At 43.8% G+C, this 13,621-nt stretch overlaps 1 protein-coding gene across 5 annotated transcripts in view; it reads right to left on the bottom strand.

The window, feature by feature from the left end:
- GASK1A (golgi associated kinase 1A) overlaps positions 1-13,621 on the bottom strand; it is a 54,374-nt gene that overhangs the window by 14,356 nt on the left and 26,397 nt on the right. For 4 of the 5 annotated variants that reach the window (XM_038388829.2, XM_038388831.2, XM_038388830.2 and 1 more), the window contains exon 2: positions 3,747-5,249. In XM_038388829.2, coding sequence (XP_038244757.1) covers positions 3,747-5,249 — 1,503 coding nt within the window. Of the gene's footprint in view, positions 1-3,746; positions 5,286-13,621 lie in introns of those variants that run through there. The other variant, XM_038388827.2, reaches the window with a different exon arrangement.

Raw genomic sequence — 13,621 nt, 5'->3', positions numbered from 1 at the left:
CCAACAGTGATTTGTGAAAGTAAAGACATTTTTGTTTAAATGTGTGTTGTAAATGACAAAAAAGGCCTTTTTGTGCTTCTCTCTGATACATAAAGCAGGTTGGAAGGGCTTTTGGTGTTTGAAAATGTGTTTGGGTTATATTTGGTTGGGTGGGGGGTTTTCAAATTAGAAAATCAGGTCCTGTCTAGGCTGGAAGACACTACAAGGACGAATGAAGTGGTGACATCAGAGGAGCTCAGAGGATGAAGGCTGAACAGGAGATAAAATCCCCACCTTTCCAGCGTTCTTTATACAGAACAAAGATTAAAAGAGGGGCACAAGCCGAGCTTTTAAAATATGCTTGGTAGGTCTCTTTGAGTGATACAACCTAATGACAGGTCTAAAACATAAACGGCCTTGGGCCAGATTCCCTGTTTCCCAGATTCCCCAGACTGCATTTCCTGTAGTCATTTCCACCTGGACAAAGTGGGTGCAAAATGCTGCCACATCTGAATAGTAATGAGCCACACTGGTGTAAGTGATGACACAAGCTGCAGGGCAATGGAGAGTCAGGTCCCCTTCTCTCTTCTCTGAATCAAAAAAGAAAGACTTTACAATGAGGTATTTCTAATGGTATCACTGCTTTAGTTTTGTTGGATTCCTAGAGAGGAGGTCGTGGGGGGGAAGAAATGCTTCTCACTGTGTGGAATACCTCAGTGCGAGTGACAATAGTCAAGATTCCCTTTAGCATAACACATATTTTTTCTTCTTCTTTTAGTTCTAATGATAGATATCAAATTGACAGCTCTTGAGCCTGCTATTTATTGATACAACAGAGACAGCCTGGGTAGATGAGGTGCACACTTCCACCCACTGCAGTATATCTAAACTTTGACCTATATTTGGACATCCTCTAGATCAAAGGGGTAATTCGCCCTCGCTACACATTCAGTCATCTGTCTCTCTGCTGAGCCTGTTAACAAGGGTGCCCATTATTTATGGTAAGAATTTTTGTATTGTGGACACTGGTCCACCAGGAACTGGTGTGCGACCTCCAACTCCACGTTGCCCAAACAATAGATCACTGAACAGCCATATGGTGGGAATGACTTTTGACAATGTATGTCCAATACTTTTTGTTATAACTCTTTAAATAGTGGGAGATTATTTAACATATTTCCTAAACATAATGAATGGCACGTATTACACACACTCACTGACATTCAACCAATATGTTTTACTAAGCAATGTTCTCTTTTACCAATAACCAGTAATTGCCTTATAAAATGTGTATCAAAGGATCCAGAGTTACTCAAGCTTCTCTGGTGGCCAACCATGAGAGATGCTGAGTGTCCCCAACTCCCACTGAAGTCAGCCACTCTCAGGATCAGGAGGTTAATGAGGACCAAAAGTTTGCTGAGCTAGGACACTACCGTACATAATAGCAAACGTACGGTTTTGCCAGGACAGAATGGGGTTAATGTTCGAGGGACAAGTGTGTATTTTGTAATTAAAAGTTGCTGTTTCTTACAAGATGCTTCTACTAGGCTGCTTTTACCCACTGGTAAGTCAAAGAGTTCTTGACATCTCCTTTTCTAGGAAACCTAATCCTCTGCCCATAACCCCATGCCAATGTTTTTGAGGAAGCCTGGAGTACTGCAGGCATCACTGTTTGACTTGGTTGGCGTAATGCTAACCAGGAAATGAGTGGCAAAGACCCAGCAAAAGTAGATGAAGCTCCTTGCTTTGCTGCACAATTCTCTACTTGAAGAGTAGTTCATTCTGCAAACAGACTGGGGCTGGTGGTTTAGGAAGTTTGCCACACTTGATCCAGCAACTATGACACTGAAGGTTTGTTCGGAATGGAAAGCTAGTGTGTACGGTTTCAGTCTTTTCCAGTGTCAAGTCCCAGACACTCTGAAACCTGAAAAATTAAAACAAATGATAGCGACAGCTCCCCTGGTAACAAGGCAGCAATCCAGCATATCCCTGCTAAAAGCAGAATTCCCCTGGTTTGGTGTCAGTTTCAGGCTTCTGACTGAATCAGTCATCTGTGTGAGAAATCCTTGTACAGAGTTCTACTGATTGATGATCCAAGCTTTCTGTTCTTTATCTGCAGTTTGAGAATTCAAATAAGGTTAGATGATCATGACAAACTGAAAAGCTAATGAAAACATGAATGAGTCCAGACTGCAGGCATTCTGCATTCCTGCTAGGGATACGGGGTTGTCCTGAGGCTGAGTGAAGTCTTATGGTAACAGTGCTTACAGATGGTGAACTACACTTGTGGTGTAAGTCACCACAGCACCTTTCATGTCAATGAATCTACACTGATTTATTCCAGCAAGAGCTCTGGCCCCAGAATCCAGCCTGCCTCCTCTTCCTCACCCCCGCCTTTGCTCTTCAAGGCTCAATCAGGCAACCTTTCCTCAGGTAAGTAGTGCCATTTCAGTCCATAGGATGATTTGACTGAGTAAGGATTGCAGGACTGAGCCCTGTGTCACAGATTGATTATCAAATGGTGTTGTGAACTCCACTAATTTGATTCATAATGACTCACAGCCATGAGAAAGTGGTACAGTGATCTGCACATGGTTATGACCTCATAAACCTACGATAACACAGACTACAAAATCATCCTAATTGGATAATGCCACTTGAATATGAAAAGGACTATTTAAAAAAAACTTTTGCACATTCGTCCAGGATCTATTTTAACCACAAATCTGCATGAAAAAAAACCACTGTTTCCTACTTTGAAAACAAACAAAATCAGTGAGTTTTCATTTCAGATGTTAATTTGGATTTGGAAACCAAACAATCGGGACCTACATTCTGCTTTCTCTTTCAACCTCCCATTTGCTTTCACTGTGCTGTGACGTGTTCTGTTCAGCGCAGTGTCTGAAGAAGGACTGCATGAGCTTCGATGGAGACACACACCTTTGCATAGGCTACTTTGACTATTCTGGAAGCCAGGCATTCTAGAGTTTTAATCCTGGCTCTGTCACTGATATGCTGTGTGACCTGGGGCAAGTCATTTGGCTTTGTGCCTTAGATTCCCCATTCATAAAATTGGAATAATAATGGTTACCAGTCTGCTGCCCAGGGGTTTTGTGACGATTAATTAGTATTTCTAAAGCATTTTGACTATGGAAAGTCTTTTATTAATGCCAAGTATAATTATAGAGACAAAGTGGGTGAGGTAATATCTTTTACTGGACCAAATTCTGTTGGTGAGCAAGAAAAGCATTTGAGATACACAGCTCTTCTTCAGGTGTGGGAAACTAACTCAGAGTGTCACTGCTAAATACAAAATGGAACAGATTGTTTAGCACTTTTTAACTACTTACGCTAAATAATCTGTTCCACCTTGTATTAAGCAGTGGCCCTTTGAGATTGTTTCCCAGACCTGAAGAACTCTGTATAAGCTTGAAAGCTTGTCTCTCTCATCAATGGAAGTTGGTCTAATAAAAGGTATTACCTCACTCACCTTGGCTTTCTAATATCCTGGGACTGACACATCCACAACAAACACTGCTTACACATAGAATTATGAGAGTAATAATGTGCAGTTCTGCTGGGTTTGTTTGGCTCACTTTTTTTTTTTTTTTTACACTCCAGAGTTGGAGACCTTCCCAGATTTCCCCTCTCCCCAACTTTGTAAGACAAGACTTTCACTGAAACAAGCCTTATAGCTATGCCTGATACACACACACAGTAAAGAAAAGAAAAAAAAGAGACGGGGATTGTTCCACCACCAAGCATACCTGTAGGAGAAAATCAAAGAGCGCCAGTTTGGCCCACTCTGTGTGCAGGACACTCAAACAGGGAGCTATTCCGAGAGCTGCCTTGGAATCCATCATGCCACATCGCTGCTGCAGCAGAGACTGGTACTGTAGCCACCCCACGGCAAAAGAGTTCTGGTCGTTGTTGGCATCAGCTAGGTGCTGGATATCTGGCACCCACCATACGATGGGCCTCACTGCACCATTGGTGTATTTGTAGGGCAGCAGGGGACTGTTGAATTTGCGGGCCACTGCAGGCAGACTCCTATTCAGCCCCAACACTCTGTCCAAGTGGAAAGCTAGCACCTCATAGAGGTCACTGGGTCGCTTTATTAATCCACAGAGCCCATCCGAACAGTCTCGTTTAGGGTCAGATGGGAAAGTGTCCTGGCTGTCCAAAAGGCTGACTCTGAGGATTTGTCCGTGGGCAGGAATTCTGGTTTTGGTCACCACTTCGCTATTTGCCAGCCATTTCATCTTCTGCACATCGTCTGCAGTAAACCAAGGTGGGATCCTCTCACCAAACCTCAGGTGGCCCTCCCATTTGGCAGAAAGGGCATCTTCTGGAGTCTTCATACACCATTCAGATGTCTGTAACTGCGTGGCCACACCCACCCAGAAATGATCTCCTGGCTCTCCAGGCTCCTGGGAGTCACTGCCTGTCTGTCTCTGCATGCCTGCTGCACTTCTGAAGGGCAGCCTGCTATCTCCTTCCAAGATAAAGGCTTTAATCGAATCTGAGTGCTGCGGCTCAGCGCCAGCTGCCTGAACATCTTGTTTGTGTTGGTCCTGTGCCACAGCTGGCTGGCTTGCAAAAGAGTTCTTAAGACGTAAAACGAACTCCGGCTTTCCTTCCTGAAAACCCCTTTTATTGCTGAGTGAAGGAGAAAAGAAAGGGGCCTCCTCCATTTGTGGTTTCATATCTGCCTTCTTCCCTGTCAGCTTATAGAAATGAACATTGCTCCCTGTAATCTTTAGAGAAAAATTAGTAGTAATCTCCCTTTTTTTCTCACCACTGGTCCTGCGGGGAATGTTTTCATGCTGTAATTTACTGCTGGCTTCAGAGCTTTTCCCAACAACGTTATGTTTCCTAATCTCTCCTTTGTGCTTTCTCTTTGTTTTCAGCAATGTGTGGTTTTGTCGGTGCAGGCTGCTTGGCTGGTTCTTTGGCTTGCGGGCAGACTGGGGATGGTGTGAGGATTGCCTTTCCTTATCCGTTCTAGGGGGAGCGGGTTCCCATTCTCTGTGATCAAAGCTCCTGGCCCGCTGTGGGGCAGAGGCAGTGGTGTTTGTCCACAGACGCCTGGGCCAGCTGACTTCTCCAGGTGGCTCAGCCAGTGCCAAGACCTGGAGATCGGACTCCCCATAGCTGTTCGGAAGGAGCAGAGGAAAACTAGTAAATGCCACCACAGAAAAGGCCAGCAAGAAGCAGAATCCAGCCACAGATGGTCTCTTCAGCCTCATTCTTCTCCATGATCTCTGAGCCTGTGGAGTCAGAAAGGACAGCCTTATTGACCGCATCATGGGGGATAGCTAGAGCTAGGGCAGAAGATGTCTTCATAAAATGTATTGGCCTGCAGGGAGTTGGGTTGATCAGTGCAAATGGTATCCTTAGATCATATTGTGTTAGTGCTCGCTAAGGCTCCAGTTCAGCTCCCACTAATGCCAGTAGAAAACCCCCAATGATATCAATGGGAACAGGACTGGGCTGTGATGTCACTCCATGGGCTTCACCAGGGCTGAATCTGGCCTGAAGAGTAGAAGAAAGTGAAAAAGGCAGAGATTTTAATTAAAAAGCCAATTGTGCAGCATCCTGGCCATTGCAAAACATGCCTCACTGAACGACCAGCAGACTGATAATGTCTTATTATTGAGAACAGTGGAAGAGCAGGAGAGTTTAAAGGAACATCTGGACAGACATAGATTACCAGTGTATAAGGAATGCTCCTCAGTGGTGGATTTGCTAATATTGCAGGACTTTGATCTATATTTACCATATCCCTCTATATCTCTGTCTTCCCTCTGTCTCATTCTAGTTTTGTATAGGTTCATACATCCCAAGGCCAGAAGGGACCATCGTGATCACCTAGTTTGACCTTATGTGTAACACAAATGATAGAACTGCCCCAAAATAATTCCAAGAGCAGCTCTTTTTGCAAAACATCCAATCTTGACTTTAAAATTGTCAGAGATGGGGAATGACCCTTTGTAAGTTGCTCCAATGGTTAATTACTCTCACTGTTAAAAACTGGGCACCTTATTTCCAGTCTGAATTTGTCTACTTCAACTTACAGACACTGAAAGTTGTACCTAGATTGAAGAGGCCATTATTAAATATTTGTTCTTCAAGTAGATACTCTAGACTGCAATCAAGTTACCTCTTCACCTTCTCTTCGTTATGCTAAGTAAACTGAGCTCCTGGAGTCTGTCACTCCAAGGCATGTTTTCTAATCCTGTAATCATTCTTGTGGCTCTTGTCTCCAATTTTTCAACATCCATCTTGAATTGTGGACACCAGAACTGGACACAGTATTTCAGCAACAGTCACAGCAGCGCCAAATACAGAGGTAAAATAACCTCTCTACTCCTAGTCAAGATTCCCCTGTTTATGCAACTAACAATTGCATTAGCTCCTTCGGCCACAGCATCCCTCTGGGAGCTCACGTTCAGCTGGTTATCCACCATGATCCCCAAATCTTTTTCAAAGTCACTGTTTCCCAGGATAGAGTCCCTCATCCTGTAAGTATGGCCAGCATTCTTTGTCATTAGAGATATACATTTACATTTATCCATATTAAAATGCATTGTTTGCTTGTTCTCAGTTTACCAAGAAATCTAAATCACTTTGTATCAGTGACCTGTCCCCTTCATTATTTATCCCTCCCCCAAGTTTTGTGTCATCTGCAAACTTTCAATGATGATTTTATGTTTATTTGCAGGCCATCAGTAAAAATGTTAAATAGTCTAGGGACTGTGGGACGGAATAAGAGGGAAGGTGCTGTCATGGATTGGTAACTGGTTAAAAGATAGGAAACAAAGGGTAGGTCAGTTTTCAGACTGGAGAGAGTTAAATAGTGGTGTCCCCCAGGGGTCTGTTCTAGGACCAGTCCTATTCAACATATTCATAAATGATCTGGAAAAAGGGGCAAACAGTGAGGTGGCAAGATTTGCAGATGATACAAAATTACTAAAGATAGTTAAGATCCAGGCATACTGTGAAGAGCTACAAAAGGATTTCTCAAAACTGGGTGACTGGGTAACAAAATGGCAGATTAAATTTAATGGTGATAAATGCAAAGTAATGCACATTGGAAAGCATAATCCCAACTAGACATATAAAATGATTGGGTCTAAATTAGCTGTTACCACTCAAGAAAGAGATCTTGGAGTCATTATGGATAGTTCTCTGAAAACATCCACTCAATGTGCAGTGGCAGTCAAAGCGAACAGAATGCTGGGAAAAATTAAGAAGGGGATAGAAAATAGGACAGAAAACATCATGTTGCCTCTATATAAATCCATGGTACACCCACATCTTGAATACTGTGTGCAGATGTGGTCACCCATTCTCAAGAAAGATATACTGGAATTAGGAAAGGTTCAGAAAAGGGCAACAAAAATTGTTAGGGCTATGGAACGGCTTCCGTGTGAGGAGAGATTAATAAGCCTGAGACTTTTTAGCTTGGAAAAGAGACAGCTAAGGGGAGATATGATTGAGGTCTATAAAATCATGACTGGTGTAGAGAAAGTAGATAAGGATGTGTTGTTTATTACTTCTCATAACACAAGAACTAGGGGCCACCAAATGAAATTAATAGGCAGCAGGTTTAAAACAAATAAAAGGAAGTATTTCTTCACACAATGCACAGTCAACCTGTGGAACTCCTGGCCAGAGGATATTGTGAAGGCCAAGATCATAACTGGGTTAAAAAAAGAACTAGATAAATTCATGGAGGATAGGTCCATCAATGGCTATTAGCCAGGATGGGCAGGAATGGTGTCCCTAGCCTCTGTTTGCCAGAAGCTGGGAATGAGTGACAGGGGATCCATCATTTGATGATTACCTGTTCTGTTCATTCCCTCTGGGGCACCTGGCAGTGGCCGCTGTCAAAAGACAGGATATTGGGCTAGATGGACACCCAGTAGGGCCATTCTTATGTTCTCTGTGGGACCAAGCAGCACATCTATTTGATTATAATAAACCATTAACAATTACATTTTGAGACCTGTCAATCCGCCATCTTTTAATCCATGTCATGTGTGCCCTGTTAATTTTATATCTTTCTAGTTTTTTAATCAAAATTTCACGTTGCCCCATGTTCCAGTGCATACCCTTTGTTCTGCTAAGTTGGCTCACCTTCTTGTCCCTGTTAAAGCCTTCTCCCACAAGAAGCCCCACAACTTTATATTTTATGCTGTCTTTCACACCTGAACATCCTCTCTAGCCTCTGTGCCTCATAACCTCACCCCCTTCCTTCAAACACCACCTAAAAATACTCTTCTGAACCTTCCTTTGCTCATCTCCACTCTCATCCTCTTTCCTGGCGCTGTCCTCAATTTTTAGTATCATTAAATAAATGTCAAATAAATATGTGTTTGAAAAAATGAATAAAAAGGAATAAATAGGATGGGCATGTAATAAAGAGCATGTCACATTTTTACTTGCCTGCAAAATGCCATGCACTCCTGCCTATGGCACCCTTTAAATAACAAGCAAGGGATGGTTACTTTAAAAACGTATGTACTGTTAGCCTAAGGAAAGAGACATTGCATCTGTATTTGTTTGCACAAATAATATTTCTATTATGATTAGTAATATATTAGCACTTAGGAGCCCCAGTTGTGGACCGGGAGCCCATTGCACTAGGCACCGTACGAACACAGAACAAAAAGGCTCAATAAATTGTATACAGCCTAAAAATGTTTGTGTTGGGATCTCAGAAAATTAACCCAAGCAATTGAGCAATTCTACTACTTACTCCCTGAGCAGATTTCTACTGCATTTAACTTTGAGTCTTTTGTTCTGTGCCCAGATATTCCCTGCCCCTTACCGAGCAAAGTATCACATCTCCTCATACTGGTTTCCCTCTGTGAGCTGTGCAGCAAGTTGGCTACAACAATGAAGTCCTCGGTGATGTGTGCTTTTTATTCAGCCATGGGTCCCTTCAGTAGCATCTTTAGCAAGTTGTCCCCTCTCTGCTCATCATACTCCATACAGTAAATCAGGAGGGAAGCTCACACCCACCGATTTACTTGACAGTGTCTCTCCCTGCATGCTATATTTAGTCCTGCAGTTGCCCAGATGAAGGGGCAGCATAGCAGGAACCAGACAGTGACTCAGTCACAACTCAGTCCCTGCTTCCCTGGGCTCCATAGGAGTAGTAAGCTATGGCAGTCCGTTTCCTGGAGAAGCATGCTCCCCACTCCACACTGGGCTGACCATCATGATGTGTATGAGAGTAGGGGACCCCAGGAGGCTGCTGTTGTGACTCCAACGCTGATACCCCCTTCCGCTTCTGTGTTGGCTATCTCACACTCCAAGCTCACCTGCATGGATGCAGAGCGGGACCCATGATTGAGCCCGAAGTTTTACCAAGCCAACTTCCTATTGTATTTTACTTTTGGCGCAATGGAAAGGGATTCACCTGCCAAGTGTGTATTGAGGAAGGGACACTAATAATTGTATAGGCTCTCTCACCAATTGGTTTTGTAAGGTAACAAGTGACAGTTTAACCCCCTCCTTTGGGACAATGTGACACAACATCAAAATGCAATGCAGAACTGCTGCAGTTCAGATGGCATGGGGGTATGTGGAGCAGGAGAGCTCCGCCCGATGTCTCTAAGTACAGGGTCTCCATCTGCATAGCAGGTCTGAGCATATTCCTGTAGCAGGCTTACACTTATCAAAGCTTCATTGTGTTTCTGAATATGCCTGGTTTGGTGAGCAATGCACTCAACTCCCACTTCCATGTGTTCTCTCGAAAGGTCTAGTTCTGTCACAGCTGGCTGGTTTGCAGCTTTGGGGCCTCCTTTGGCAAAAGAAGGATTGCTAAGATTAAAAAATGCTTGCAGAGTGATTTATGTCAAGTGGTTCCTGACAGGCATCCTAAATAAGAATCCAGTCAGAGCAGGAGCTGACCTGTTACAGATTTTCAGGCATTTGTTTAACCATATAACTGAAACAAAGGAGAAAAACATTACCATTGATGCATTTTTCATGGTAGACGTTTAGTATTAAACACTTAAGCAACAAAAATGAATGATCATTAAAATGAATTTTATTCACCTCACCCTTTTGGTTGAGTCAGTCACTGATGAAATAGAAATTCTTTCATTACTTAGTGCTTGTTTACACCTTGCCTGGGTTCCTAGAGACTGTTTTTGGCCCATGTGAAAGGTGGTGTTCGCCCAGTTCCCACATCACATTTGACACTAAGGCTATGTCTACATTATGGGCTAGGGCTGTGATTACCCTGTTCATGTGCACATACGCGGGGTAGCTCTCATCAAAGTAGCACATGTATAAATAGCCGTGTAGCCATGGTAGCACTGGTTCCAACAGCAGGGACACAGATAAGCCATGCAAAGCACATGCCCACTGGTTTCATGCGGGTTTGTACTCAGCATGGCTCAGACATGCCTCCACTGTCTCTACCTGTGCTACTGCGGCTATGCTGCTATTTATACTACAGCTAGCTCGGTGAGAGTACTTGTACACAAGCAGGGGAGTCTGATCCCCAGCTCGTCCGATCCCCAGCAGAGCCTAATAGTAATATGGGTCCCCTAACTGGCAATCTCAGCCAACAGACCAAGGACTGAATGGGCATGGAAAATGATCTACCTTCTTATCTCTAGAGGTAGTTCCTCTATGGGAGGCTGGGCAGCGTGAGGAGTTGCATTCATAGAATCATAGATTATCAGGGTTGGAAGGGACCTCAGGAGGTCATCTAGTCCAACCCCCTGCTCAAAGCAGGACCAATCCCCAACTAAATCATCCCAGCCAGGGCTTTGTCAAGCCTGACCTTGAAAACCTCTAAGGAAGGAGATTCTACCATCTCCCTAGGTAACCCATTCCAGTGCCTCACCATCCTCCTAGTGAAGGTGAAGTTTTTCCTAACACCCAACCTAAACCTCCCCCACTGCAACTTGAGACTATTACTCCTTGTTCTGTCATCTGGTATCACTGAGAACAGTCTAGATCCATCCTCTTTGGAACCCCCCTTCAGGCAGTTGAAAGCAGCTATCAAATTCCCCCCTCATTCTTCTCTTCTGCAGACTAAACAATCCCAGTTCCCTCAGCCTCTCCTCATAAGTCATGTGCTCCAGCCCCCTAATCATTTCTGTTGCCCTCCGCTGGACTCTTTCCAATTTTTCCACATCCTTCTTGTAGTGTGGAGCCCACAAGTGGACACAGTACTCCAGATGAGGCCTCACCAATGTCGAATAGAGGGGAATGATCATGCCCCTCGATCTGCTGGCAATGCCCCTACTTATAGCCCAAAATGCTGTTAGCCTTCTTGACAACAAGGGCACACTGTTGACTCATATCCAGCTTCTCGTCCACTATAACCCCTAGGTCCTTTTCTGCAGAACTGCTGCCTAGCCATTCGGTCCCTAGTCTGTAGCAGTGCATCGGATTCTTCCGTCTAAGTGCAGGACTCTGCACTTGTCCTTGTTGAACCTCATCAGATTTCTTTTGGCCCAATCCTCTAATTTGTCTAGGTCCCTCTGTATCCTATCCCTACCCGCCAGTGTATGTACCACTCCTCCCAGTTTAGTGTCATCTGCAAACTTGCAGAGGGTGCAGTCCATTCCATCCTCCAGATCATTAATGAAAATATTGAACAAAACCGGCCCCAGAACCAACCCTTGGGGCGCTCCGCTTGATACCGGCTGCCAACTAGACATGGAGCCATTGATCACTACCCATTGAGCCCAACGATCTAGCCAGCTTTCTATCCACCTTATAGTTCATTCATCCAGCCCATACTTCTTTAACTTGCTGGCAAGAATACTGTGGGAGACCATATCAAAAGCTTTGCTAAAGTCAAGGAATAAGACATCCACTGCTTTCCCCTCATCCACAGAGCCAGTTATCTCATCATAGAAGGCAATTAGGTTAGTCAGGCATGACTTGCCCTTGGTGAATCCATGCTGACTGTTCCTGATCACTTTCCTCTCCTCTAAGTGCTTCAGAAGTGCATTGCCTCCATCTGTGCTGTTCCTACTCTGTGAATAGAGGATGTCCCACTCCAGGGCTGGAAATCTGGCACAAAATTCACTTAGAAAATTGGAGAACAATAAAGAAAGGATTAAAGGTGACTTTGCCATTAGTTACTGTTTATAATTGTGCAGTAAATGGATTCTTATATTTTTAAAAATGGTAAAACATGTGCCTTGTGTGCCCAGGTTGTAGGCATCTGTTTGTCAGTGACCCGGAGAATAAGCTCAGACTGAGGAATGTTAGGTTGGTGGAGGTCCAAGAAAGAACTGAATCAGAAACCGAGAAAGTATTCTTATTTTGCCATGATGAGAAAAGCAGTAGAAAGGGCTCCTCTGACTTTTCTTGTGCAATGGAGTGTGATTTGTTGTATTCCACCAGTCAACACTTCCTACTCCTATCCTCTGGCATGGGGTGAAATCCGGCTCCCCTCTCCCCCTCCCCCCTTGAGAGTTTTGGCAGTGATTTTGATGGGGACAGGTTATTCAACATAAAAGTGACCCTTTTCAGATTCAGTGGCACTTATTCTTTCACCAGAATAATAGCCCCATTTCATTTTAGTGCCATGCACGTATCTAAGGCCCTGATCATGCAAACATGTATGCACAAACTTAACTTTACTGCTGTAAGCAGTCACATTGATCTTAATGGGACCATCATTAGATTCCGTGATCTAATAAGGAAATAACTTATTTTCTTCTGCTGCTGGTGCATCATGAGGGGAAAATAAGTAAAATAGCTAATGTGTCTTTAAAAGTCAGTTTAATCTGGGATCTCACACTAAATATTTATAATCATTTGGTTATTGCATGGTGTCACTACAGGGCAGAATTACGGTGGTCTGGATGCCCTGAATGCCAATGCATTCCTCACTTTATCATGGTTGGATTTCTTTTAAGTGTAACCTTAACTCTGAATTTCCTGGGTAATGTTTGGTTTAGTGATATTACAACATCCATGTAATGATTTTTAACTCTTATCTTACTGATACATACTCTCAATCTTAACTCCCTCTTAGTATAGATGTTTTTCTGGGACGACCTCACGTGCATCTTGTTAAATGATAAATACACAGCAGCTGTACCCAGCAGCCTCTCAACTTCTCTGCTTTTAGTTGCCAATTTCTTCTTGTCATTATGCAAAAAGATCAACAGGTGTAGCCACAGCAGTATCAACAGGTGTAGCCACGGCAGTTCATTGACCCACCTAGCCACCTTAACTGCTTCAGGCCTTATGTGGGGTGGACAACCCATCACAAATTCCCATGGTGATGATCCATTATTCACACTTGCTGAAAATCTGGGCAGTTCCATATAAATTGGTGTGGCTATCGGCAGAAACTCTATATTCCTACTGGTCAAGCCCCATCAACATGCCTTGGGCCAGTGGTTCTCAAACTTTTGTACTGGTGACCCCTTTCACATAGAAAGCTTCTGAGTGCAACCCCCCTTATAAATTGAAAACACTTTTTTATATATTTAACACCATTATAAATGCTGGAGGTAATTTGGGGTGGAGGCTGACAGCTCGTGACCCCCCGTGTAATAGCCTCGCAACCCCCTGAGGGGTCCTGACCCCCAGTTTGAGAACCCCTGCCTTAGGCTGAGGAAGAGCACTGACTTGCAGTTCTCATGGA

This window comes from Dermochelys coriacea, chromosome 2 (assembly GCF_009764565.3).
Source record: "Dermochelys coriacea isolate rDerCor1 chromosome 2, rDerCor1.pri.v4, whole genome shotgun sequence".
NCBI lineage: Eukaryota > Metazoa > Chordata > Testudines > Dermochelyidae > Dermochelys > Dermochelys coriacea.
The sequence above is the reverse complement of the archived record's forward strand: the minus strand, read 5'-3'. Positions and strand labels throughout refer to the sequence as shown.